This window comes from Rattus norvegicus, chromosome 7 (genome assembly GCF_036323735.1).
Source record: "Rattus norvegicus strain BN/NHsdMcwi chromosome 7, GRCr8, whole genome shotgun sequence".
Classification (NCBI taxonomy): domain Eukaryota; kingdom Metazoa; phylum Chordata; class Mammalia; order Rodentia; family Muridae; genus Rattus; species Rattus norvegicus.
This window is the reverse complement of record NC_086025.1, coordinates 100,595,064-100,618,419: the sequence shown is the minus strand read 5'-3', so window position 1 is coordinate 100,618,419 and position 23,356 is coordinate 100,595,064. Positions and strand designations below refer to the sequence as shown.

Here is a 23,356-nt window from a genome sequence, read left to right as displayed (position 1 = left end):
TCTCCAGGACTGACAAAAAGATGGGAGAAGACAATTGTCTCCACTAAGGTGTCCTCTGGGGATGGAGAGATCCAAGTCAGGCCATTCCATCTAACTTCCTCGTCTAACCTCTCAGGGACTTGTACACATGAACATGCATTCACTGTAGTAGATGTGCCTGCACACATCGTATTTATGCACATATACATACATGCAACAATCATTGCGTATCTACCACAGAGGTCATTGTGGAAAAACAGTTAGGAAGAAGAGGCCCAAGGTCAGAGAGAAGGGTAACTGGTAGTGTCCCTACAAGCCAAGGGAAACCAAGAATCTTTACTAAGGCCAGAGAGCAGACAAGGACAGACCAAGGTTCTCAAGGAGTAGGCCCTATTTTGTGCCTTGATGTTGGCCTCTGTTTTCTGGAACTGAGGGAGAATAAATGCTGTGGCTTTAATTTCCTTCAGCCTGTGAGACATGGCTATATGACTGTTTTAGCAAGCTCATATAAACCAGGAGCCAGGAGACACTACCTTTCTAGGGAACCAAATGTCACTTCTTTATGTTCAAAGTATTTATTCTGTACTTGGAGTGCACCTTCTGTTTTGCCCAGGTTGAAGCCAGTTCTCTTTCGTAGATTTCTTAGCGGCTCACAGAAATGCAGGTGTATAAGATACCACAAATCTCCACATTCTTCTCCGTGAGACCAGCTATGTCTGGGGTCTCTCTCAATCCCAGTACTCACAGACTACAGGAAAGGAGGCTGTGTCCTGTGGCCATTTAGAAATTTAAGGTGTTGCAGAATAGAAATTTCCAGTGCACATTAGTCTAGAAATCCTAATCTAACCCTGTGCAGGGTTGGCAGCCTGTGTGTATTTGCTAAGCAAATCCAATTCTATTGCTGACCGGAGAGAAAAAGGAATCATCCCAACAGCTCAATGCGGTGACAGCCACATTCAGCTCAACAGATTCTGCTGCCTCAGCTGCCATGGGCTGGGGAGGTGGGTGTTCAGGCAGGGCTTAGCTCCCTGGGTGCGTGACCTCTATTGAGAGCAAGTATCTTCCATCCTGGGTATGCAGTCACAGCTACACTAAGCAGTCTCTTACCTATACATAGGTGTTATAGCAACACAAATTTGCTTCACCCATACTCGACAGGACAATCAATTCTCTCAGGAAGGGAAACTTCTCAGTTTTTGACTTATGGCAACTTACGGTGTGTGGGGTTTCAAATAGACCTCACTCAGAACTTGGAGGTGGGTTTACGAGGTGACTGCTCCATACATTCTGCACCAAAGGTCAAGGTCTTCCTCTTCTCTCCACCCTTCTTTCTTCTAGCTCTTGACCTGGTTTCTTTCTGTTGTTTTGAGACAAGGTTTTCTTTCCTACATAGCCCATGCTGGTCTAGGCAATCCTCCTGCTATAGCATCCTGAGGGCTGGGAATCGGGGTGGAGTTACAATGGTTCAGCTTGTCCAGCTGAGAATTCAGTGCTGTGGGTTACCTAGAAGGTGTGGCTTCCTCAACACAGACCCAGGTCCCACAGGCAACATGCTCGGGGCTGCAGCTACAGACTGGGGGTGTTCTATATGCATTGTCCTGAAGGAGGACTTCCACAAAGGGCAGGAAATGGCTTCTCCTGGCAAAGTACTCCCTCCCAACCCCCAGCCCACACTGAGGCTACATTTATTGGGGAAGTTGGCAATTCTGTCAGCATCTCAAATTTGACACTCTTTGACAGATAACAAACTATAGGTATTCAATAAATGTTTGTTGATAGACAAGTGAGGAAAGATTCTGGGAAAATGATTATTAATGGGGCGACAGACTGCTTAGTCTAAGAGTGTTGTTAATCAAAAAACAAAATGGCTCCCAAATCTGCCAGTGTTCATTCTCATGGCCCTAGGGTCCAGCAGCTCTTGAACATGTAGGTGCTCAGGACAACTACAGATTGAATTAAGCTCAGCTTAGTGATTTTTTTTTTTTTTTGGTTCTTTTTTTCCGGAGCTGGGGACCGAACCCAGGGCCTTGCGCTTCCTAGGTAAGCGCTCTACCACTGAGCTAAATCCCCAGTCCCCAGCTTAGCGATCTTGTATGGATGTCTTGGGAAACTGAAATCTTGGAGCTCAGTTTTGCTATGCTCTCAAAATAAAGAGCTTTCCCTTTTTACTTCCTCCTCCCCCAGTTCCTTAGCACAGGGCAGGCTCAGAAAGCAGCTTCCTAGATATGTATAGACCAAAAGAGTGAGGATTCGGGCACCTAGAGGCACACTGGAGGGTAAAGAAGAGTGGGTACTGAGCCTCTCGACATTTAGTAGGAGGGTGAGGGGAAGGCCACTTGATCATAAAGGTTGAGCTGAGCTGGTGGTTTTGAGACAATGACTGGATGGGGCGTAGGTGTGACTCAGTCTCTCTATAAAAATGTTGTTTTCTTGGTGTTGGGTGTTGAGATTCTCAGCGTGGCTTCACATCAGAGTCAACCCGGGCAGTATTTATTTATTTAGTGTGAATGGGGAGAGTGGGGGTCTGAGGAAAATTTTTGGCAGTGTGCTCTTTCTCTTCACTTTGTGGTTTCCAGGCATGGAATTTAGGTCTTCAGGTTTGGTAGGCCAAGTGTCTTTACCAGATGAGCTATCTTGCTGCACGCACTGACGAGCTTTTTTTTCAAAGCCCCAGCGTCGCTGCACATTCCCAGAGACTCTGACTAAGCTGCTTTTGGGGTGCAGCCAGGATAGCTACCTGCTTAAGAAACGCTTCCTGGAGACTCACACAGGTGTAGGCCAGGGCTGAGAAACCGGTAACAGGCAAGCAGGCCAAGGTTTTAGAACAGCAATGAGAGGAAGAAGGTCCGTGGTTGGAAAGCGAACACCACTCAAGTTCTGGGGACCACAAAAGGCAGTGTGTAGAGTGCTCACTGCTGCCGGGGCAGGCTGGAGCAGTGTCATCTCAGGATAGAAAGGGAGCTGTGGGGCGCCAGGATCGGCGAGAATGAAGGGAGCTAAGCAACGTGAAAGGAACCTGGAGAGAAAGTCTAGTATCTAGGCAGTAAATGGGGATCCGGAGTGACTACGTGGAGACCCAGAGGAAGTGGGGGTTGCCGCCCAGAAGGGCGTGGCGCGGGCAGACGCTTAGGAAACTCGGAGGCGATGGGGGCCACGCGGTCGGGCAGAGAGACACAAGGAAGTCCGCAAGCACACGCACGGGCGCGCACGGGAACATACACTACCACTCCGTACACACACGTCCGCCGCACACGCCGGGGTCCCGAGACCAGATCACAGGGAGGAGCGGCAGGTCGGGCTTGGGCGGGCTTGGCAGTCTCTCCCGACGCGCCCCTGCAAAGGCTTGCGCAACAGGCGGCGGCTCCAACCCGCCCCGCCCAGCCCAGGCAGGGTGCAGTGGGAGCCGGGCGGGGGAAAGGGGTGTGTCCCCGTCCCCTGCTGCGCTGGGAGCCGAGGGTCTGGGAGGGGCGAGGCCCTGGGGGCGGGGCCCCGGCGCCTATTAAATCGTCCTTCGCACGGACGTAAACAAACCTTGCCAGGCTACCCTCTCGAGCTGCCAGCAGATTGCTCACCCATCTTCTTCCCTCTCTTCACCTCCCGCGGGGCGCTGCACCTTCAGCCTTGCTGTTGGCTCCTTTCCGTGCTTCCTTGCTGGTTAGGTAAGCCCTCCGGACCCCTTTTACCTCCGGGGCAAGACAAGGACCCTCAGGAAAACTCGTCTTCGGGGTGCTACTTTACTGGATTCCCCGCCAGTGCTTTGTGGCCCTTGCGAAGACCACAACCCGTGGTCTTCGGTGGCGCCAGCGCCGGAGGGGTCGCTGGCATCCTTGGAGCGTGTTTCAATTATTATAAGGCAGAAAAAGACATGTTGGGTCTCAGCTTTCTCTCTAACTGGGGAAGTGGGATTGAGGGGTTGAAGTTGGGGCGGAGAGCCTAGGAATACCTGGGTCGCGCTTCCTGGCATTAACCCCGAGCCACAGCTGACTCCACTGTCCACTTGGCTCAAGGGGACACTTTGTGTGAGCTCGCGCGTGTGAAGGGGTGTGAATGGGTGATGGGATGACTAGGAAAAGAGCGACTGTGGCATGTGTGTGTATCCAGGGGATGAGAAAGGGTGAGCAGACTTGGCGGGGAGTGTGGAGAAGGGGGCGAAGGTGTGTCTTCTGTGAAGCCTGGTCCCGAAACAGTGTTATCTGAGCCAAGGTTCCCATCCAGTCGCAGAGCCCGGTGCTCTCCAAGCTGTGCGTGTGAGAGAACATGTGTGTGCTGGGGAGAGTCCGGGGTGTGTCCCGGCGCGTGCTGCACGCGCCACAGCGAGTGTTGGCGGCGAGAGCAGCATAGGCAGGGTGCGGCCCTCTAGGTAGTACCGGGTTGGCAATGTGGCTGCGCGGGAGAGGTGGTTTGTGCCTCTAGGGTCGCGCGGGCATCTGGCAGCCCTAGAGTTGGCTGGAGCTCCGAGTGTCGTCATTTTCGCCTCCGCCTACCCCCACCCTCCTTTCTTTCTCCCAGGCGATCCTCCCTGCTGTTCCAGCCGGGAGAGCAGCTGGAACTGCTCCTCAGTTCCCGGGAGACCCGTTGCGGTCTCTGATTCAGCCTGTAGGGGAGATTCGGGAGGGGCGTGCAGAATGCTGCAGGCTCGGGGGAAACAGGCTGTCACCGCCTCTGTCAAATTAGTAGCTGAAGCTAGGATTTGTGGATGGCTTGCTTACTCTGCCACCTTCAGTGTTCCCCTGTCTCTTGCCCATGCTGGCAGTCATCATGGATCCCCCATGTACCGCCCCTTGGGTTTTAATGTGGGAGGACAGCGGATGGGGGAGGGAAGTCCAGTGGTCCGTGTCCTAGAACAGCCTTCAGCTCTCCCTCACAGGCTTCCTGGGCAATTCGGCTTATTTGAGTTCTTGAAGGTCCTGTAGAAGATGGGAAATTCAGGTCAGCCAATGCTTCCCCTCTCCCCCATTCCGTGTTCTGTTGCTTCTTACTGTCATAAATCCCAGCAATTTGCCTATTTCACATGTGTGAGGAGAGAAAGCTAGGTGCAGAGAAAAGCCTCCAACACCAGTTTCAAGGGACTTGCCAACTTCTGGACAGTGGCAGGGAAGGGCCAGACCACTGTTGTATGGGTGTGGTTCAATGGGACGCGGGCCAGGGTGGTGCCAAGTAGGGGCTAAGAAAGGTGTGAGGGAGGCTTTTTAAGGAAGGGCTGGAAAAGCCCCAGGAGAGGCTCTACAGTAGATGCTGTCAGGGAGCTAATGCCTCCTGTGCTGCCTTTGTGGTACTTGGTCTCCCAGTGACCAGTACCAGGAACCTGGGGAAGGAAGACTTTTTCTGCCATACCGAGGACAGTAGCCTGACCCATAGGAAGAGCTAAAATGTACATTAAAAATGACTGGGACAGCTCTGCTCTCTGCCTTGACTCTGGTAGGGATCAGATACAATGCTATGGCTGGAGGTATTGCTTAGTTCCTGGGTCCATTGTAGAGTCTCCTTCTCTGGTAAGCTTTCTCTTGGTGAAGGCAAGCCAGATATTTCTAAGTACTGATTGGGCTCTTTGAAAAGAAAATCCAAACTCCTACACTATCCTTTCTTGTCTTTTGCCACTTTAGAGATGAAAACCGAGATCAGAGTTGGAGAGGTCTGTGTCCAGGTCAGCCAGAGCCAGAACTCTATTCAGAATCTTTTTCTCAGAAGTCTCTTGGTTAGGACTGATTGTTGTTTATTTTTGTTTTTGTTTTTGTTTTTTGTTTTTCCCCTGAATGCTACAGAATATGAATGGGAACTTTTCTTCTTATCGAGTTTCAGGTGAGGTCACTAGGAGAGAAAGGCAAAGTGTAAGTGGTTTTTGCTTTTTTTTTTTTTTTTTTTTGTTTGTTTGTTTGTTCTGAAAGTGTTTAAATCAGGTGCTGAAGTAGAAGCAAAGTCAATTCAGTGAGAAAGAGACAAGGATCACATCCCCTCTGCCTGGTGGTTTTCTGAGTTAGGTACCTCTCCCCTCAACCCCCAACAGTGCTGAGGGCCCTGGGTGCATTGACCCCTGGTGGCCTGAACTAGCCCCAGCAGGGGTCAGAAAGAAGGCAATGTGCTTTTCTGATATCCCAAAAGCTGCAGGGCTTCTCTTATGACCTAGCTCCAGAGGAGTCATCAAAGGTCCCGTACCTTCTGAGGAAGTTAGTGTAATGACTAGCACTGAGGGTGTGGTGTGGCCAGAACAGGACAAGTATAGGATAGGAAGAAAGTCTGGAACAGGATAGACAGAGCATCCCAATGTCCTTAGGTCTTCAGTCTCCACAGGGATGCTGCGTGGGCCATATCATCTCTATTGAGTGGATGAGAAAACCAAAGGCTTATATGAAACTATAGGGCTAAAAGTGGGAGAACCACACAGAACCTTTGAGGTCAGTCCTCAAATCCTTTGTGTTCTAGCATAACAATATATCCAGGTGCTTGAAGGAAGCAGGGCAGCAGAATGAGACATGTAGAGATAGTCACAGGCTTTGTACCTTAGCTGCCCTCTTCTATTAAGGTAGAATAACACAGACAATCTCATTGGGTGTGGAGAGCTTGCTTTGGCAAATCCTTGTGAAGTGAGGCCAGTGTTCAGCACGTGGGAAGCACTGTGTGGAAGTTTCACATAAACTACAAGATCTATAGAGACTATAGATCTACCTCCTTGATGACCAGTCCAGAGCACCACTTGTTATAACCCAAGCCAGGTCTGTGAAGACTCCCAATGGTCCCAGGTTACTTTGCTTTTTGAAATTGCTTAAAAACCTAAACAACGGCAGGATTAGGTTAAGGAATCTTTATTCTAGAAGTCTGGGGGAGAGTAGAGAGGAGGAGGGCACACCTGCTGTGTCTTCTTGGGCCCCTAGATCTAGAAGTTTATAGTAAATAGCTCTTGCCTACCTAGATTGCCATGTGGTCTAGCATATCGCCTCATACAATGAAGGTAGGAGACAGTCTTAATTCTCAGGTTAGAAAACAGGCTGGGCACAGTGTAGAAGCAGGTAAATGGATCTGGCCCAAAAATTATCCCTAGCCACTTCTAACTTTAACGTTGCCCCTTTCAGGCCACATAGATCCTCCAGGTTCAGCTTTGGGATGGGTGGTCAATCTGGTAGACTCACTTCAGACTGTGGACCTTCTTCACGTCTGACCATAGGCTAGCCCTTCTCATTTTTTCCCTCCATGAGACATGGAGCTGTTAAAGTTGGCCTCCAGTTGTTTCACTGGAAGGGGATTTGTACAAGGGCAGAATGAGCACGGTGGCCCAACAGGAAGCTGACTGCAGAGGTGGAGGGTAACATTTGGATGTGGACATGGAGCTGAATTCTCTAGGGTGGGTGTTGTGGAGGAGAGCTCGGGCACTTAGGGAGAAGGTGAGGAAGTCTGTCTTGGCACCTCAGAATTAGAGCATGCTTACAAAAATTGGGCCCACAAACAACCTCTGTGAACCAAGAGTTTCTTACTGAACTCTCTATTTAGTAGACCTCTATGCACACTGCTTACCCCTCCTTTCTCAAGTTGTCTCCAGGACTGTCCATATAGCCAGCCCTTTCCTAATCAACGAGGTAGAAAGAAAGGCTTATGAACCTGGAGGCTTGCAGTTCATTGAGTACAGCCACTTCCTTTCCTCCTATCTGCAGAAACCTTTACATCTTTACTTTGTCGTCTTCCGCCTAGAAAGACGGGGTGCAGTCCAGCCTCCATCCTCACTGGTTTCTGTCTCCAGCTCCTCCTTGCTAGTAAGATGGTTCTTGAGGAGAACTTTCCGAAATACTCTGATGATAGGGCTTCTTAGGAGACATATGACTCTGAACCTTTCTCAGCTAGCCAGCCCCGGCCCTTCTAGGCTCTTCCATGGCCTCACCATGGCTGGCAGCTGGGCTGATTTGTCCTGTGGGGATCACACTGTCCTGTCATCTGTCTGCTTTCCCATGCCCCCTTCCAGGGCCTGGCACTTAGCGAGAACTCTATCCATGTCTGTCCAGAGGAAATCTCCATTGATGAGGGAGATAAACCAGTCCATCTGCACAGGAAAGACTGGAGCGGCTGTTCTGAAGTGTGGAAGAGACAGCCATTTTGGGGAAGGATCTCGTTAAGGTGGCCAGCATGCAGTCTGATTTTGGGTTCAAAGGGCTCTGTATGAAAATCCATTTCTGTCCTAGGCTAACACTGTCTTTGTGATGTTAATAAATTGTCTTAGTCTCACTAGAATAGATCGCCTAAAGCCATCCCATGGTTTCACAGAATAGTCTTCTAGAGCGACCTTCAGACTTCCAGTTACTGGTTTATTCCTCAGTCAGTCCTGTGCCAAACCACTAACTGCCTAGACCTCTAGTGCCAAGACACTGCCGAGCACTTTGGGAAGATCATGTGGGCACATTCCTGGCACTCCCACTTCCTGCTCTTCTGTTCTAGCCTGCCCTCTACTCTGCCTATCTCACTGCTCAGTGTACAGGGAGCTCTGATTGAATACACAAATCCCCCTTCCACCTGGGGTGGGTAGTGTAGCCCTGTAGTCCCAGCTGCTTGGGATGTTGAGGCAGAAGAGGACTGCAAGTTCAAGGCCAGCCTGAGCAACTTGAGACTGTGTCAGAAGAAAAAAATATGGAAGGATGTTGGGGAACACAATTTAGTGGTAGAGTTCTTGGAAATATACTAGGCTCAATCTAAAACCCCCCAAATTCCAGTCGCACAGATGCTCAGGGGTAATGATACAGCTTTGGCTGCCTGACAACAGGTGACTTTCTCCTTGTGACTCTTGTCCCATTTTTCCATTATGGAGCACGGCATCGATGCCTAGTATTCTGTGGAGCCCTGGGGGCCCTGGAGGAACCCCTGTCGGAAGTCTTTAAGAAAGATAATTGTACTGCCTCTTGGTCTTTTAATATCTCTGAGATTTTACATCCCATTCTACACTTCCCCTAAGTGTAGAGCTTTCGCCAATCCAGCCTGTCCATAACACTCTTTGTGAGGTGGATTACATAAGAAAACCAGCCCAGAGCGCCACTGCCTTGCCTTTCCCAGAATCTTTGCTTTCTAAAGTTCAGAAAATACCAAGAGAGCTGGTTAAGTGCTTCCCAGAGTGACTTCAGAGTCCATGTGAACTGACATAGGAATGTCCCCACAGGCATGTGGGGGAACCTGGGCATGCCCCAAGGTAGTTTTCCTGGGTTCACACAGAAGTGATACTGCTCTCCAGATCTCCCTGAGGTTGCAATTTTAAAGGGTTGCTATGCTATGATTGGTAGCACACACTGACCCTCACTCAGTGCACTGTAAGGGACAAGTTGTTAAAATACCCAAGCTTCTGTGTCTGCTACCTGAAAGGCAGAATCTGGGCCAGCTGTTGACATAACAGTCAGTGCTGAGCTAGCTGTGGCCCCCTTTGGTTTTCCTTTCTCTGATTCTCTAAAAGACTTCTGGGGTCTGTTGTCTGCCTGGGGTGGTTGGTCATTCTTCTCTAGGGCAGAGGATGGAGATACAGAAACATTGGGAAGTCATATAAGGGACATTTAATGGGCTCCTGAGGCCTTCCTATGAAATTGGCAATGCCCCTGCCTAGGACTTCTTTGAGCACAAAAATGGGTATAGGGTCATGGAAGTGACTTATTGGCATTTACTGTGGTGTCCAGTCCCCATGGACACTCTTCCTGGGGCACTGGGTCCTGGAAGTCCCAGAGCAGTTCAAGAATGCGTCTTTGCTGGATGTCTCTTTCATTTCAACCCCTGGGGATTCTAGGAGCCCAGGAGAGCTTGCCCTAGGGGGCGAGCAGAGGATTAGGTTCCACAGAGCAACTTCAGCTCCAAGGAATGACAGAACTAGGGAATCCAGCATAAGCATAGAGGAGTCCGAGACCTGATGAGGAAGAGAGTGAGGTGGGGCCATTTGGCCAGAGCTGAGCACTATGTCTGCATAGGGTACTTCGGTCTCAGAGCTATGCTTTCCTACCTGGGTCCATGTGTACATGCATTCTTTGCAAGTGGACACACTGAGGCTCATAGGGGTTATGACTTTAAGTTATGAGGCGAGAAGGTGACCTGCTGGGAACTCCCAAGCCATTTTCAACCACCTTTCTGAGGCTTCTTGAGAATTCCAGCTTCTGTCTCCACTGCCCTCAGATACCTGCTAATGATTCTCACATGGTCTTGAGTTGCCACAGGGGACTCCACCCATTGTTCTTTGAGGTCCAGGGTTACATTTCTGCTCCTGGCACATGTTGACTTGACTTGGCCAGGAGCCCTTGAATTCTTGTTCATCGATAGGCAAGATGTGTTTGCTTAGCCTTCTTGAGCCTTGTCACTCATGATCTAACACCACTGGTGTTAGAGGGACCTCATGGTGCTGCACTGAGGTCTAGAGGCCTGTTTGGTATTTGCTGAGCATTTTTTTATACATCCTCTCTCCCACTGGGCTGCTCTGGGACTAGCAATGTGTAAAGCACAGGCTGTGTCTTTACAGTGCCCCGGGGGACTCCCCAGAACCACAAGGAAGGGACACTGGTTCATTAAACAGCTGTTTGTAGGTTCTTTGCTTTGTTTTTCGGTTTAACCTGTGGTTTGCTGGGAGCCCTGGCACCATATACACACAGGTGCACCTGCACACAGAGGTGGAGCTTCAGACGATTTGCAGATTCCTGGCTGGCTGTGAACTAGAATCTGCTTCACAGCCAGCTGCTTAGCACCAGGTGGCCTTTACTCCTCTTTCAATTTTCTCTGAATTCCTGGAGCAGACAGGTGGGACAGGAAGAAGCAATAGCAGCCAGCTTGCCAGCTGGTAGTATGACCTGGGGCTCCACCCCTGTAGGAGACTTTCACTGGGAGGAGATCTGCCCTCCTCTAATCCCTGCAGCTGGCTGTGTGAGTGGAAGCCACTAGACTTGGGGCAAGAGTATGTGAATGTGGACTGGATTAAAGAATTGGGTCTAACAGACATTTTTTTCGGTGTTCTTTCCATACCAGGAACCACCAAGCTCAAGCCATCTCAGACAGGTTTGAGTCTGCATCCAGAGGACATTGGGTAGTGTCAGCAGGCATTTGTAGTTGTCATAGCTTGAGGGTGTGGTTGACCAGGACCAGGGTATTTCTTGACATCATAGAATGCTTAAGGGTCTGAATGTCATAGTGCTAAGGCACACTGGTAAGTCAGGGTTTTTTTTCATGCTCCTGGAGGCCCTGTAAGACAGACAGATGTGCCACTTGGCTACAGAGGGAGCCTAAGAGCCGCACACAAGCCTTGAGTCTGAGATTCTGGGAGCAGCCATGGCTTTATCCCCGGACCCATCTCATGGTAAATTCTCCTCAGCACACCAGTTGCCTTTGTTCCTGATCCTGCATGGGATGCTTAATTATGTCCTTCGTGAAGAAACCAAGACTTCATGGATCTTGCACACTGCCCCCGGCACTTTTGCTGCTGGCTTTGGAGGTGCAAAACAATGGGTGTGGTTAGGGAGGAAGACAAGGCCATCTAGAAGGGGCCATACCTGTAGCCCTGGCTGGATCCAAGATATACTTGTTTTTGCTACTTAATCTGTTTTTCTATACTGACTGTCCCAATTCGATTATCTAATCTGTTTTCCTATACTGACTGTCCCAATTCAATTATTTTTGTACAAAAGTACATGGAAAAAAAACATATGGAAGATAATTTTGATGGGTTGCCAAAGCCAAGTTAGGGACTGGCCCCCTATTGATCCTGTCAGGAGAATATATGTAGAGGGGCAATGCTCTGGGTCCCAGCAGCTCATGAATACACAGAATAGATGCCTGCCGTTGTAGCCCAAGCATCTCTAGTCCTGGTTACTGCACAGTCTTTGTTACTGAGAAACAGTTACCTAGACTGAACAGATGTTTGTACCGTCAGAATACCCCACAGTCTGCTGGGAGACGTGGTCTCTCCCCACCAGCTTCTGGGTCCTCAGCCAGACAAGGATGTTTCAGCTTCCACACTGTTATCAGAGTGGGTCAGATGGTCTTTGCTGTGGGTCTGTTCTGCACACTATAGTGTTCTTGGCCTCTATTCATCACGATGCACCCAGCAGCACTCCATTTGTGACAATCAAAAAGGTCTTGAGTTACTGCAGAAGGGCATCTGTGAATCAATCATAGTGGAGATTACAGTCAGTACCCTCCATCTCTTGTTTTCCATAAGGCCTTGAGGTGACTAAGGGCCTGTCAGAAAGGGACCTCTCCCTGCAAAGAGCAGATTGGCAAGTGTTTGAGGTGTCAGGAAACTGTACCATCTTTCAGCCTTCCTCATCTTGTGGTTGGGGGGGGCAAGATAGACACGGTGTAAGGTGGGACATTCAGTGAGGGAACTGAGGCTACACTTGATCTCCTTTAGTTTCTGAAAGAGGTAGGGACTGGCATCAAGTTCCAATGAAGTGATGGCTTCAAGAGCTGAGGAGAACCAACCAAACCCAGCTGATCTATAATGTGGTACGCATCTTTGTAAAAGCACAGGAGTTTTGCAGGGCATTTGCTCTGTTGGTTAGTGACCAAGCAAGGGGGATTCAGGTAACTACTAGAGGTAGAAACGGTAGAGGCACAGGCAGGGGCACTATCTGAAAGGGATGGCTCATAGCCAAGGATTGAAGAGGGTTTGCCAGAACCCATACTGTGGGAAAGTTGAAGATCTCTGCTTCACCCGGGGCTCTTGGCTGAGCAGACTGTGTTCAGCATCCCTGTGAAATGTGAAGTCCTCCATTCTCGGCATGAGAGGTGGTGGTGCCAGAGCCCAGGGCTTCTGGAAGGTCTCTCCAGGCTGCGTAGGCGAGGTGTCCCACGGTTAAGGTCTCGGGACTGTCAACATGCTGAATTAGCAAGACTCTCAGAGCATAGCTTTTCATGCCTACTGCCTCCGAGCTGGCAGCGGCCCAGGAATGTTTGCAGATATAAAACTGACTTTGTTTTTGAAATGTTCTGGATCCCAGACCCAAAAGGCTACATAAAGACATTCTTGTAAGATGGTCATCTACTGGGGAGAGTCACGCTGGGGCCCCAGACCAGCACACCCTGTCTACCCACTGCATGCCGTATGTTGGCATGGATATGTATCAGAGGGGCCTGCTCTTGCAGGCTGACCTGTAGATGAGGGTCACAGTGCTCCAGTGGGCTAGGGCAAGTGGCTTTCAGGAAGTTTTGAGACTTTAGCTTCCTTTGTTGAAGTATCTATATGGCCTTGAACAGCTGGAGTTTTAACTCTTACTTAGCATGTAGTTAGTCCGAGGCTGTACCTTGGGCTCATCTCTTGGCATTCTCCACTCACTGTGGCCTTTGTGTGCCACCTGTGTCACTTATGTTCTGTTCTCTGGCGTTCCTTGGGCCCCACTCTCTCTGGGCATTTACCTTTTCAACTGGGCTATGGATCAGAAGAATGTGCGATCGTCTCCCAGATCTATAGGCATTGCCTCCTGCCCTCTCCTTTCCCCCAGGTGCCCTTTAGGCCGCAACACCCAGCTCTTCTGAGCTCTGCACCTGTCCATTTCTGTAGCCCTTTTCTCTTGGCCTTATGGAGTATGTGTCCTAATGCCAGCTAAAGGGATCCCTGTTGCCACCCTTCCTTGGTCTTTTGGGGTTTGGCTCAGAAGGTACCATTTGCTGTAAGGACTTTTCCCATATCCCGCTGAGTGTTCAGTGTCTATCAGACCTTTGGCCTGGGTTTGTTCCTGTCCTGTTCTCTCCACTGTGGTCAGGCAACTCAGAGTCTTGCTCAGAAGTACATATAGCATGGTGGCACCCAGGGGCCTTTTGGTCTTGTTGATTGCTAATCTGGGGGATACTGGGCTTTGGGATTGGCAGAGGGAACCCCTCTAGTATGTATTAAGAAGCATCAGGATGTGCTTGGTGGGTCTGGATTAGATGTAACACCTGCTTTTGTTCCCCATCCATCTGCTTTGTTGCAGCTGTAACTGTGAACCTGTTTCGAGGGGACGAGGGCCTCCTTGTAGCCCACGCATGGGCATGATTGTAGGTGGAAAGAGTGTGAGAGAGTGGGGAGTGGGAGACAGAAACTGGCCTTTCTATTTGTTCCATTTGTGTATTAGCTTCTTCCAGGAAAGTTATCTCAATGGGAAGTGCTAATCTCCTGGCCTTTTTCCCCTGGTAGGTCTGTGATAGCACGGAAATGTCCCGAGAGCTACATGACGTGGACCTCGCCGAGGTGAAGCCTCTGGTGGAAAAGGGGGAGGTAAGTAGAGCTACTTCAAGTTACACCATCACATGCTTCTAGTGAGCACACATGTAAGTACATGGCATGGACATTCGAGGGTATGAGCACATGTTCATTTGTACACGGCATGCACATATGTGAACAAGAGCATAGCATATAAGCAAATGTATGTAACACACACAAACACACACACACACACACACACACACACACACACACACAGCATAGGTAGTGGCCTCCTTTGTTTCTATTCACATTTTGTGACTCTTGATGTTCTTGTCTATTGCCCAGTCACACCCCTGTAATTGGGGCATCTGTTATGATTGGTTTATAGTGTTCCAGCCCCTGTGGTCCTCTGCACTCTGTTTTGTTTTTCTGGCCTCTAGGGCATTTGGCACTGCTGATCCGTCCTCTGTACTGGAGACTCTGGCTGGGGCCCAGCTTTCTATTGGATTCAGTCTCTGAGCTAGGCAGAAACCAGATGCTGACTAGAAGAGTGAAGGTCCAGGTCTTTCTTGGACCACACTGCCCTGGCTTCATTGAAGTCAAGACCCTTTCCTATCTTCCTGGGCCTTTGTTTTTACAGAAAGTTGTTAAAGATGAAAACTGGGCTGAAATTCATTGTGTGGAGCTTGAGGAAAAGGCATCGAGGTTTCCATTGCCCTCTTCTCACCACAAAAGAATGGATTTTAATCCAAAATGCAAACATTGGCAGCCACGTGAAAATTGCAAGAGCAGAAGAGACATGGTCCCATTTGAGTTTCAGGAGTAGCGTACACACAGTGTTTGTATTGACTACATAGCCACCTACAGGGTTCTGTCACCCAAGCTTGTGTCCTGCTTCTGCCCTCAGATCTCTTTTGGTCAAGTGTCCTTGGAAAAAAATCTAGTAGATGGACCAATTTTCTACTGGGCTGCTATTCCCTGAGATGAAACAGACAGTCTCTCTTTGCATGGACTAAGGGAAGCCCACTGAGCAGAGTTTAGATTCAGCCAATGGAAAAGACCATAAATTTTGATTGATGTTTGTCGCCAACCAAAGAAACTAACCATATAACCATGGCTCTCAATTTCTCCACAGAGCATCACTGGTCTCCTGCAAGAGTTCGATGTTCAGGCAAGTAGAAGATGTCTCCTTTTTCATCCACTGGTCTACCTATTCCCTTCTTTTCTTCTTTCCATTGGAATGAAGTAGATTGCTTTTTAAAATGGAGTCATCAGAGAGCAGGGAGTAGGCTCAACCTATACCCACACTTTGCAGCTTCTCCTGGAAGAAGCTAGTCTGAGTTCTAGCCAAGAAGTCAAGAACTGATCAGCCCCAAGGAAAACAGACAGACATATTGCCATTTGCCCCTGGAGAGCTGGGGTGGGTATTGGAAAGAACAGCTGTCCAGTGGATGTGGGATCCTGTGATGTGGACACTTAGTAATCTTGGCTGTGTCTGAAACTGGAGTTCTAGGCACAAGGTTGTAGTATCCAGCCCACGCAGAGCCAGATGGAGGGACAGCCAGGGTGTGTTTCCTGCTTTGTCCTGTTATAGAGAATGGAGAATCCCTGGTGTCTCCAGTGTCCTGAGCCATCATTCTCAATCATGAGTACCATGGAGGGTAGAATAAATACATGTAGCATTGTCTGCAGGCATGCTCACCTAGACCTCCACCAGTTCCCAGTCACACATTTTGACTTCAGCCTGCTCTCTGCAGATAGAGGAATCTCCTACCTTTGGTTCTTCCAGGGTCTCCTGCTTTGATGTACACTCATCCTTCCACATAGAGGTGGGGTTCTGGCCCTGACTCTGGAAGGTAAAGAGAAAAAATTAGAACTAAGTTTGCGTAGTTCTATCACAGGTCTAAAGACATAATAAGGTGGGCCTTTGAGAGTCTGGCACCTGTATGATTACTGGCTACTCTGACCTTGAGGCTCCAGAGACTCCCAGTGTGGGTCTGAGACCATAGCTTCTGTCTGTTCCACTCTGAGGACAGAGTAGCCTGTGGAACTGGCAACGGGAATGAGGTATTATTAAGCCATTGCTGTATACCAGCCCTTGGAGCCCACTCAGAAAGGCAGCACCTTCACAGTGCAGAGATATCTCTCTGAACCCCAAGAACCCTATAAAGTAGGGGACTTGTTCTTATTTCCAAAGCAGAAATAGGTGGTCTAGTCCACACTTGTGCAGGAGACCCTGTGGGGTTTAACTGCACAATCACACACTCATCTTGGCCCTTAAGAGGAAGCTCTGAGGCAAAGACCAGTGACCATCTAAAGGCTATTCAGAGATGACACTTGCTTCCATTTGAGGATAAGCCTGCAGCCTCACGCACAGTAAGGATTCCTGGAGGAGCAGGTTGTGGTTTCGACCCCAGGGCTCCTGCTTGGCAGCAGATTAGCCTAGTGTCCTAGGGCAGTCTCCTTGACTCACAGCCCAGCTCTCACTGTCCTGGCTGCCCTCAGTCTGTCTCTGTAGTTGATAAATTTCCAATAGGGATAGCATTCCTGCATTCTATGGGGAGACTGAGACTTACCCAAGGTTATATCATAGCTCAGACCTCTGCATCCCCAAGAAACTGACCCTTTTGAGAGTCTGCAGTGCTGTTAGTTCTTACTAACCTGACAAGCTGTGTGCCTTTGGCAATTTCCTTCACCTTGCTGAATAAGCTTCATCCAATGAACACAACAAAGTTCCAGTATTTAACGGTGTAGTAGATACAGTTACAAGCATGCTGAGTCTATCTGAATTTAATGCTTTAATATAACTGTCAGATCTACTCCTCCACTCTCCACAAGAGCCCTGGTTATAAACTTCTCATCCACTGAATCTCAGTCAAAAGACCTAGTAGTGATGGGTTCTATGGTCATCTCTTAATGGGAGCTTCCAGGTTGTCTCGGAGGTGACTGGTGCTGCTGGCACACCGGTCTGGGGCTACTGTGGAGCTGTCTACCCTGCCGTGCCTCTCATCTTTAACAGCTTGGTACAAGTAGAACTTCTAGTAGTGGCTGAAAGCAGAGGCTGTGGTCTGCAAGGAAGCGTGTTAGAGGCACAAGTGGGCAGAGGTGACCTTTAAAGTTCAGGAAATTGACTTCTTAATCTACATGAGGTCAGGTCAGAAACTTGCTTCTAAGGAGCATGGGTGGGAACCATCAGGAGAAGCCCCTCTCCCCCAAATTAGTAGGGTAATCTGCATCCAGCCTGGAGCCCACCAGATGTGGAAGACAGACAGGCTCTCTGGCCCCATGTGTAGAAGCAGAAGAGGGACCATGAATGGGATGGGGCAGCTCCTTGGGTAGAGAGGATCTAGGGAGGGGTTTGAAGTACTGAAGGCCCACTGAGGACTGCTTGTTACTTCATCCCTTCCATTTGACTCCCTGAGACCTGGTCCATTGTCTGTCAGAAGGTTGCGGATGTAGGGAATCATTTTATCAGCAAGGAGAGCAGGGTTTGTGGTGCTGCCACTTCCACCCACTTTCTTGTTAAGAAAGGGAGAGACAGCTCTGGAGAGTGGCTTGCCAGAGGCCACCTTGTGTTTGCTCTAGGAGACAGTGTCAGTCTGTACCTTACTGTCTCAGACTGACAGATGTCTGGGTGGTGGTGATAAAGTCATTGCCTGTTCTATATACAAGGAACCATACTATGGGCTTCCCAGCCAGTACCCCATCTAACACCTCAACAATTGTGAGAAGCATCATGTTCACAGGCTCACATGGAAACAATGAGGTAGAGGTGGTAGTGCTGGGTGTCACAGCAGATCCAGTTTTGGCTTTGTTGGAGGAAGTGAACATTTTTGACTCACTGTTTCCAGGTTCTGAGCCTGTGTGTTTGGTCATCTTACTTCCTGTGCGATGGCCAGAACTCCACACCAACCATCTAGGCCTCAGGGATGTGCTTGTACTGTGGTGAGCTGGGAGTCAATGGAATGTTCTGAGGACTTTGGTCTATCTTGTTCAGCCCTGATCTGTCCTGCTGGAGACATGGAGAGACAGAGTAAGAGCAGACATTGTACCTCAGCAGTGGCTAAGATTATAACACCCCACATTGCTTCTAATCACTGTGTCCTCTTGTCCCAGGGTAATAGGAGCCATGAAACTGTCCCCAGAGGTCCTGGTTATTCAGTTGTCTGTGTGGGCTGAGCAGAGAGCTGTAACTGACAGCCCTGGGGCCCACCTATACAATGAGGGCTGAGCCCCACAAGCCTCTCCCTGATTAGGGCCTGGTGACTTGCTTTCTTTGCTCTCTATGCCTTCCTGCTCAATGTATGATTAGCAAAGTAATTATCTCTTCTCAGAGTTAAGGCTGAGTGTGGACCCAGAGAAAGTGGGAGGCTAATTCCAGCTGCCTCTTTCTGGTTACCAACCCAGTCAGTGGCATAGTTTCCTCATTTGTTTAAGTGACTTTGTATTTTAGAGAAGATAATGTTGCTGGAGCTCTAATATCACGGAACATTTCCCACTCTCTACTGTGGCTTTCCTCAGATTTTCATTGTGGTAAAATACACAGAACAGTTGACATATTCACCATTTTTAGTGTGCAATTTGGTGGCAATAAATACATAGCTTTTAAAAGTCCATGTTTTCTCTCCCCAAAGCCCTCTTACCACCATTTCACCTTCTTTGACAGAGTTTGTTTTTTTCAAGCACCTTGTGAAAATGGGAACACAGCAGCTTCATTTTGCTAATGTCATAGTGTGGTAAAAATGTGCTACTGGTCTACAATGAGGTTCAGACAGTTGCCCTGGGATTTCTCTGTTTTCTGATGGGTCTTCAGGTACCTGTACTATCAACTCATTGTTTCTGATGATGGATACTGAGACCATGACTGCATCTATAAGGTGGCCCCCCATTGGTCCAAGCCTGGCTAGGACTCTCCCACATAGATTTTTCTATAGTTCCAGATCTAGGGACCCCCCTCTCCAAAAGACTGCACTGGGGCTTGCCTCTACCATACTTGTTTGGTCTGTCTGGCCAACCACATGGTTTATACCTACTCCATTGTTCTTTTGTTTGGACTTTGGAAGGGAGGAGGTGATGTGAGGCTTAAAATGTCTCTGCCTTCTTGACGACCATTCAGTGTCTTCATCCACTTTCTATTCTTCTAATCTCATGGGAGTTGGCTTGAGGAGCCCAGCTGTTTAGCCGTGCCTATCTGAAGGCAGTCTGTACTGCTACCATGGGGAACAGCCCCTACTTTGGCATTTCCAATGAACCTAGATGACTCTTCCTTTTTTCCATGGTCTTAAGGGTGTAAGATTTTTACACACTTTTTTCAAGCAGTAGAAACATACGCCTCAATGCTCAATGCTAACCAGAAAAGACTCTCTCACCAAGAAGAGGGATAACCCCTCTCTGGAGATAGCTGGACTGCCCTAGCAAATGGTATGGGCCTTATCTTTCCCTGCCTATGTCACCTTGGGATATCTCCTTGTCTGAGGTAAGCACTGTTCTAGCTCATATTGATGCATGGCCCTTTGCAAAGGGCCTCTGGATCCCTTAGTGTTTTTGCTGTCGGCTGCTACCCTGCAGTGCTTCAGGAAGAACAGATCAGTTTGATCTGGTCCTGCTGGAGCAGCTGTCCTTAGAGGATAATGGCTCTGTCTCTAGGTTTGATGAGCCAGAGTTGTGATAGTGTTTGAGAGATTTGAACTTATTTCCTTTAACTACAATTCTGGAATTTAGGATTATTAAAACTGGTAGACGCCTTTGAGATGGTCCAGTCCTGCCCTTCTGCTCCAGATGTCTAAGCCACTGGATGCCTATCGGTTCCAGGGCCTCCTCACTAGGTCACACACAGTGTAACCTATCTTTGCAAAGAGGTTTGTTTGAAGAGGCCCAGAGGCACTATTGAGAAAGTTCTAAGTTTAGGTCTAGTTAACTCCTGAAAACATAATAGTCCAGGAAGTTGTAAATTCAAAAGGGTTTACTTCCGAGCACAGAGCACCTTCTGGAAACTGCTCTGTGCATTCCCCAAATGGCCATATATGAGTCTCTTGCCATCTAGCTAAGGGCAATGCCCTGCCCTCCCTGTGGTAACATCTAAGATATAACTCTAGGGAAATCACATGGTGATGAGATGGGCATTGAAGCTGACTCAGCTCCTCCATCCAGATACAGAGTCTCCTCAGCAAGTAGTCTGGGGAGGGACTCAAATCTACTCTGTCACTTCTGGATCCAGGCTGGTTGACTTCCATTTACTGGGAGGTCTTCAGTGTCTAATAGTTCTCAACTTTCCTAATGCCGCCACCCTGTAATATAGTTTCTAATGTTGTGGTGACCCCCCAACTATAGGATTATTTTTGTTGCTACTTCACAATTATAATTTGGCTACTGATACGAGCCATAGTGTAACTATTTGATATGCAATGCCAAAGTGGTTCCGAACCACAGGCTGAGAAACACTGGTCTAATGCCTTCTCCCTAGGCTCTGCTTGTTTAAGTGGCTTCATCTGATTTGGTTTCCATGGGAATATGTTAGTGTACTCAGGGCATTCTGGAAAATGAACAGATGTTCCTTCCCTTCAGGGCCTCCTGGAGGGTAGAGAGCCAGACAGACTGGCTGACCTCAGGAACTCCCGAGCTTGGTTCCTACTTCTTGTACCTTGTCTCACTGGAGCAAGCTAGGCTGGGCGTTGTTTCTTTTCCCTTCTGTTGCAAACCCATCTGCTCATGGGCTATGCAAACAAGCAGCCATCTTGGACTAAGTTCTTTCCTTACACCTTTGTTTCCTGTCTTCCTTCCCCAGTTAATTCATTCTAGAGAGGGCAGAACTCTCACAGAAAGTTATGAGTTCTTAATTCCCCATTTCCTGTCCTTTCCCTTTCCTGGTCCCACTTCCCAGCAAGCTCCTGGGATTCAGAAACTCCACTGGCAGATGGCATGGATGCACATCTGGGTGCCTGTGACAGGCCAGCTGCCTGCTCTGGGGTTTCCTAGCAACATCCCCTGGAACTATAAAGGAAAGCCATCTAGGCTAAGGTTTGGAGTTGTGCAGATGTATCTACGCCAGGTCGGGATCTGTCAAACTGACCCAGGTAGACCTTCACCTGGCAACAGTAAGGTGGACATGTTGCCATGGACAGAAGTCCTTAGTTGCATGTTTCCTTTCCCAAAGCTTAGTTCTAATCTGTGAAACCTATGCAGGGGGCAGGGTGTATCACTACCATGGAGGGCGTGGGCAGCCTCCCATCTATGTCCCTTGATCCTATGTACAGACCACAGTGCTTCTCCACTGGATTTTGGATAGATTGGTCACTCCTTTTTCTTTTCCCTGTCTGAGGAACATTCTTCTCCTGTCTGCCTTCTTTGGAGACTCTGGGTCTTCAATATGGCCCTAGATGTTTTTTTTTTTTTTTTTTTTTTTTTTTTTTTTTTTTTTTTTTTTTTTTTTTATGACCAAGGCTGACACAAAGCCACAACAATGGGTTATGACCCTTAGCTTCTCTTCTCTGTTTTGGTGGAATGGTGACACAAAAGGTGGTGGTCAGTTAGGTCATTGCAGTCTCATCTCCCAGTATCTCCTGTGGTGTGACTTGCTGGCCTGGGAAAGTGGTGGTCCATGCCTCTAGCTGTCCTAGAATCTTGGAGAGTAACATCCTCTAGCATCTGCCCAGGACCTTCAGGAAAGGGTGAGATTATGGTGGGTACAGCAGCTGGTGTCTAGAGCCTTGGATTATCCAGCCAGGGACTTAAGCCATTCTGTCTCCACAGTAATCACCTCTCCAACAGTTGCCATAACAACCAACATGGAGAGAGGTAACTGCATGAAAAGCACTTCTGGGTCTTAGCTGCAGTAGCAGCCTGAGGAGAGACAAGCTTGCCTTTACTCCTGTTCTGGTTGGCATTAACTGTCTACTTGGTATGACTCAGAATTATTTGGGTAGAGAATGTCATTGCCAGGATCATATTGCCCTAGGAGCATGTCTTTGGGGCATTGTCTTGATTGTTAATTGATGTAGGAGAGTACATGCATAGTGGGTGGCACCATTCCCTAGGCAGGTTGGTGAATGCCTAAGAAAACTAGCTGAGTGCAAACCTGTCTGCCAGCAGGCAAGCAGCATCCTCTGTGTTTCTCACCATACTCTGGCTGTAAGCTAGGGTTCTGAATTGAGGAAAGCCTTGTGTGGAGTAGCAGAAAGGCCTGCCTTCAAATTTCTGTCTTGACTTCCTTCAATGATAGACCGTAATGTGGAATTGTAAGCTGAAATAGACCCTTTCTTCCCTAAGAAGCTTTTGTCAGAGGTTTTGTCACAACAGAAAAGTCAGTTAGTTATGCATCTCCCCCCTCCCCCTCAAGCCAGTCTGAGTGGTATGGGTGCTGAGGATGCTCTCTGCCTGGTTGTATTTCCACTGTTCTTGCTATCACTGCTGATCAAGCTCCTAGGTTGGGGATAAGCTCTCCCTTTTTAGAGATGAGGCCCAGAAGGCTTATGGAGCGGGACAAGGATTTGAACGGTAGTATCCACAAAGAGGCTGGCTTGGCCTATTTTTAGATGGAGCCATGTGGGTTAGCCCCAAGACAATAAAGAATGTAGCCCCACAATAGACCATTGTTCCTGTGGTGGCTTCAGGGACAGCAGATGACCCACGTCCCACGGGGCTGGGCTGCTGCTCCTGTCTTATGGATTTTTCCAGTGCTTGCTCTGTGCAGGAAAGAGGTGCCAGGCCTGAAGGGAAGGGGCAAGGGAGACAGGGCCGGGCTTTGTGTCCCAGGGGACTTATTTTGGGGCAATAAGGCATATGGTTCAGGAGACTCCTGTGCTGGGGGTTCAAGAAGCTGGACATCTCTGCCTGTGCTTGCCCGTACCTACCTATGCTTGACTGTGTCTTCTGGTGTCTGTCTGTGCCTGCCTGCGCCCATGCCAATGTTGATCTGCACTTGCTGTATCAGCACTCCCTTTTGGAGACTACTGCAGGTTCAAATTCATATTCCAGACAGTCGGGAGGGCTCTGGGCTTGCTCGCTTCAGAAGTATTCAGGGTTAGGACCCCCTGCATCTCTCTGGCCTGCTTGGATCAGGGCCAGCTCTTGAGTTTATGTGCTCATTTGTGTTTAAGACAGTATGTAGCCCAAGCGGTCCTCAAACTCTATATCCCACCGCCTTACCTTCCTCAGTGCTGGCATTGAAGATGTACACAGCCATAACCACCTAAGGTGAGGCCTTGGTGAGATGCCACACTGGGTACTAGGCATGCAGATTATTTTTGTTGCTACTTCACAATT

The 23,356-nt window shown here is 48.8% G+C and overlaps 1 protein-coding gene across 2 annotated transcripts in view; it reads left to right on the top strand.

Annotated features, from left to right (window-relative positions):
- The first annotated feature begins 3,517 nt into the window (after positions 1-3,517).
- Positions 3,518-23,356, top strand: part of Ndrg1 (N-myc downstream regulated 1) — a 41,377-nt gene continuing 21,538 nt past the window's right edge. Inside the window, exons 1-3 of one of the 2 annotated variants that reach the window (NM_001011991.1) lie at positions 3,518-3,638; positions 14,087-14,167; positions 15,231-15,266. In NM_001011991.1, coding sequence (NP_001011991.1) covers positions 14,105-14,167; positions 15,231-15,266 — 99 coding nt within the window. In that variant the 5' untranslated portion in view covers positions 3,518-3,638; positions 14,087-14,104. Of the gene's footprint in view, positions 3,639-11,127; positions 11,270-14,086; positions 14,168-15,230; positions 15,267-23,356 lie in introns of those variants that run through there. The other variant, XM_039078783.2, reaches the window with a different exon arrangement.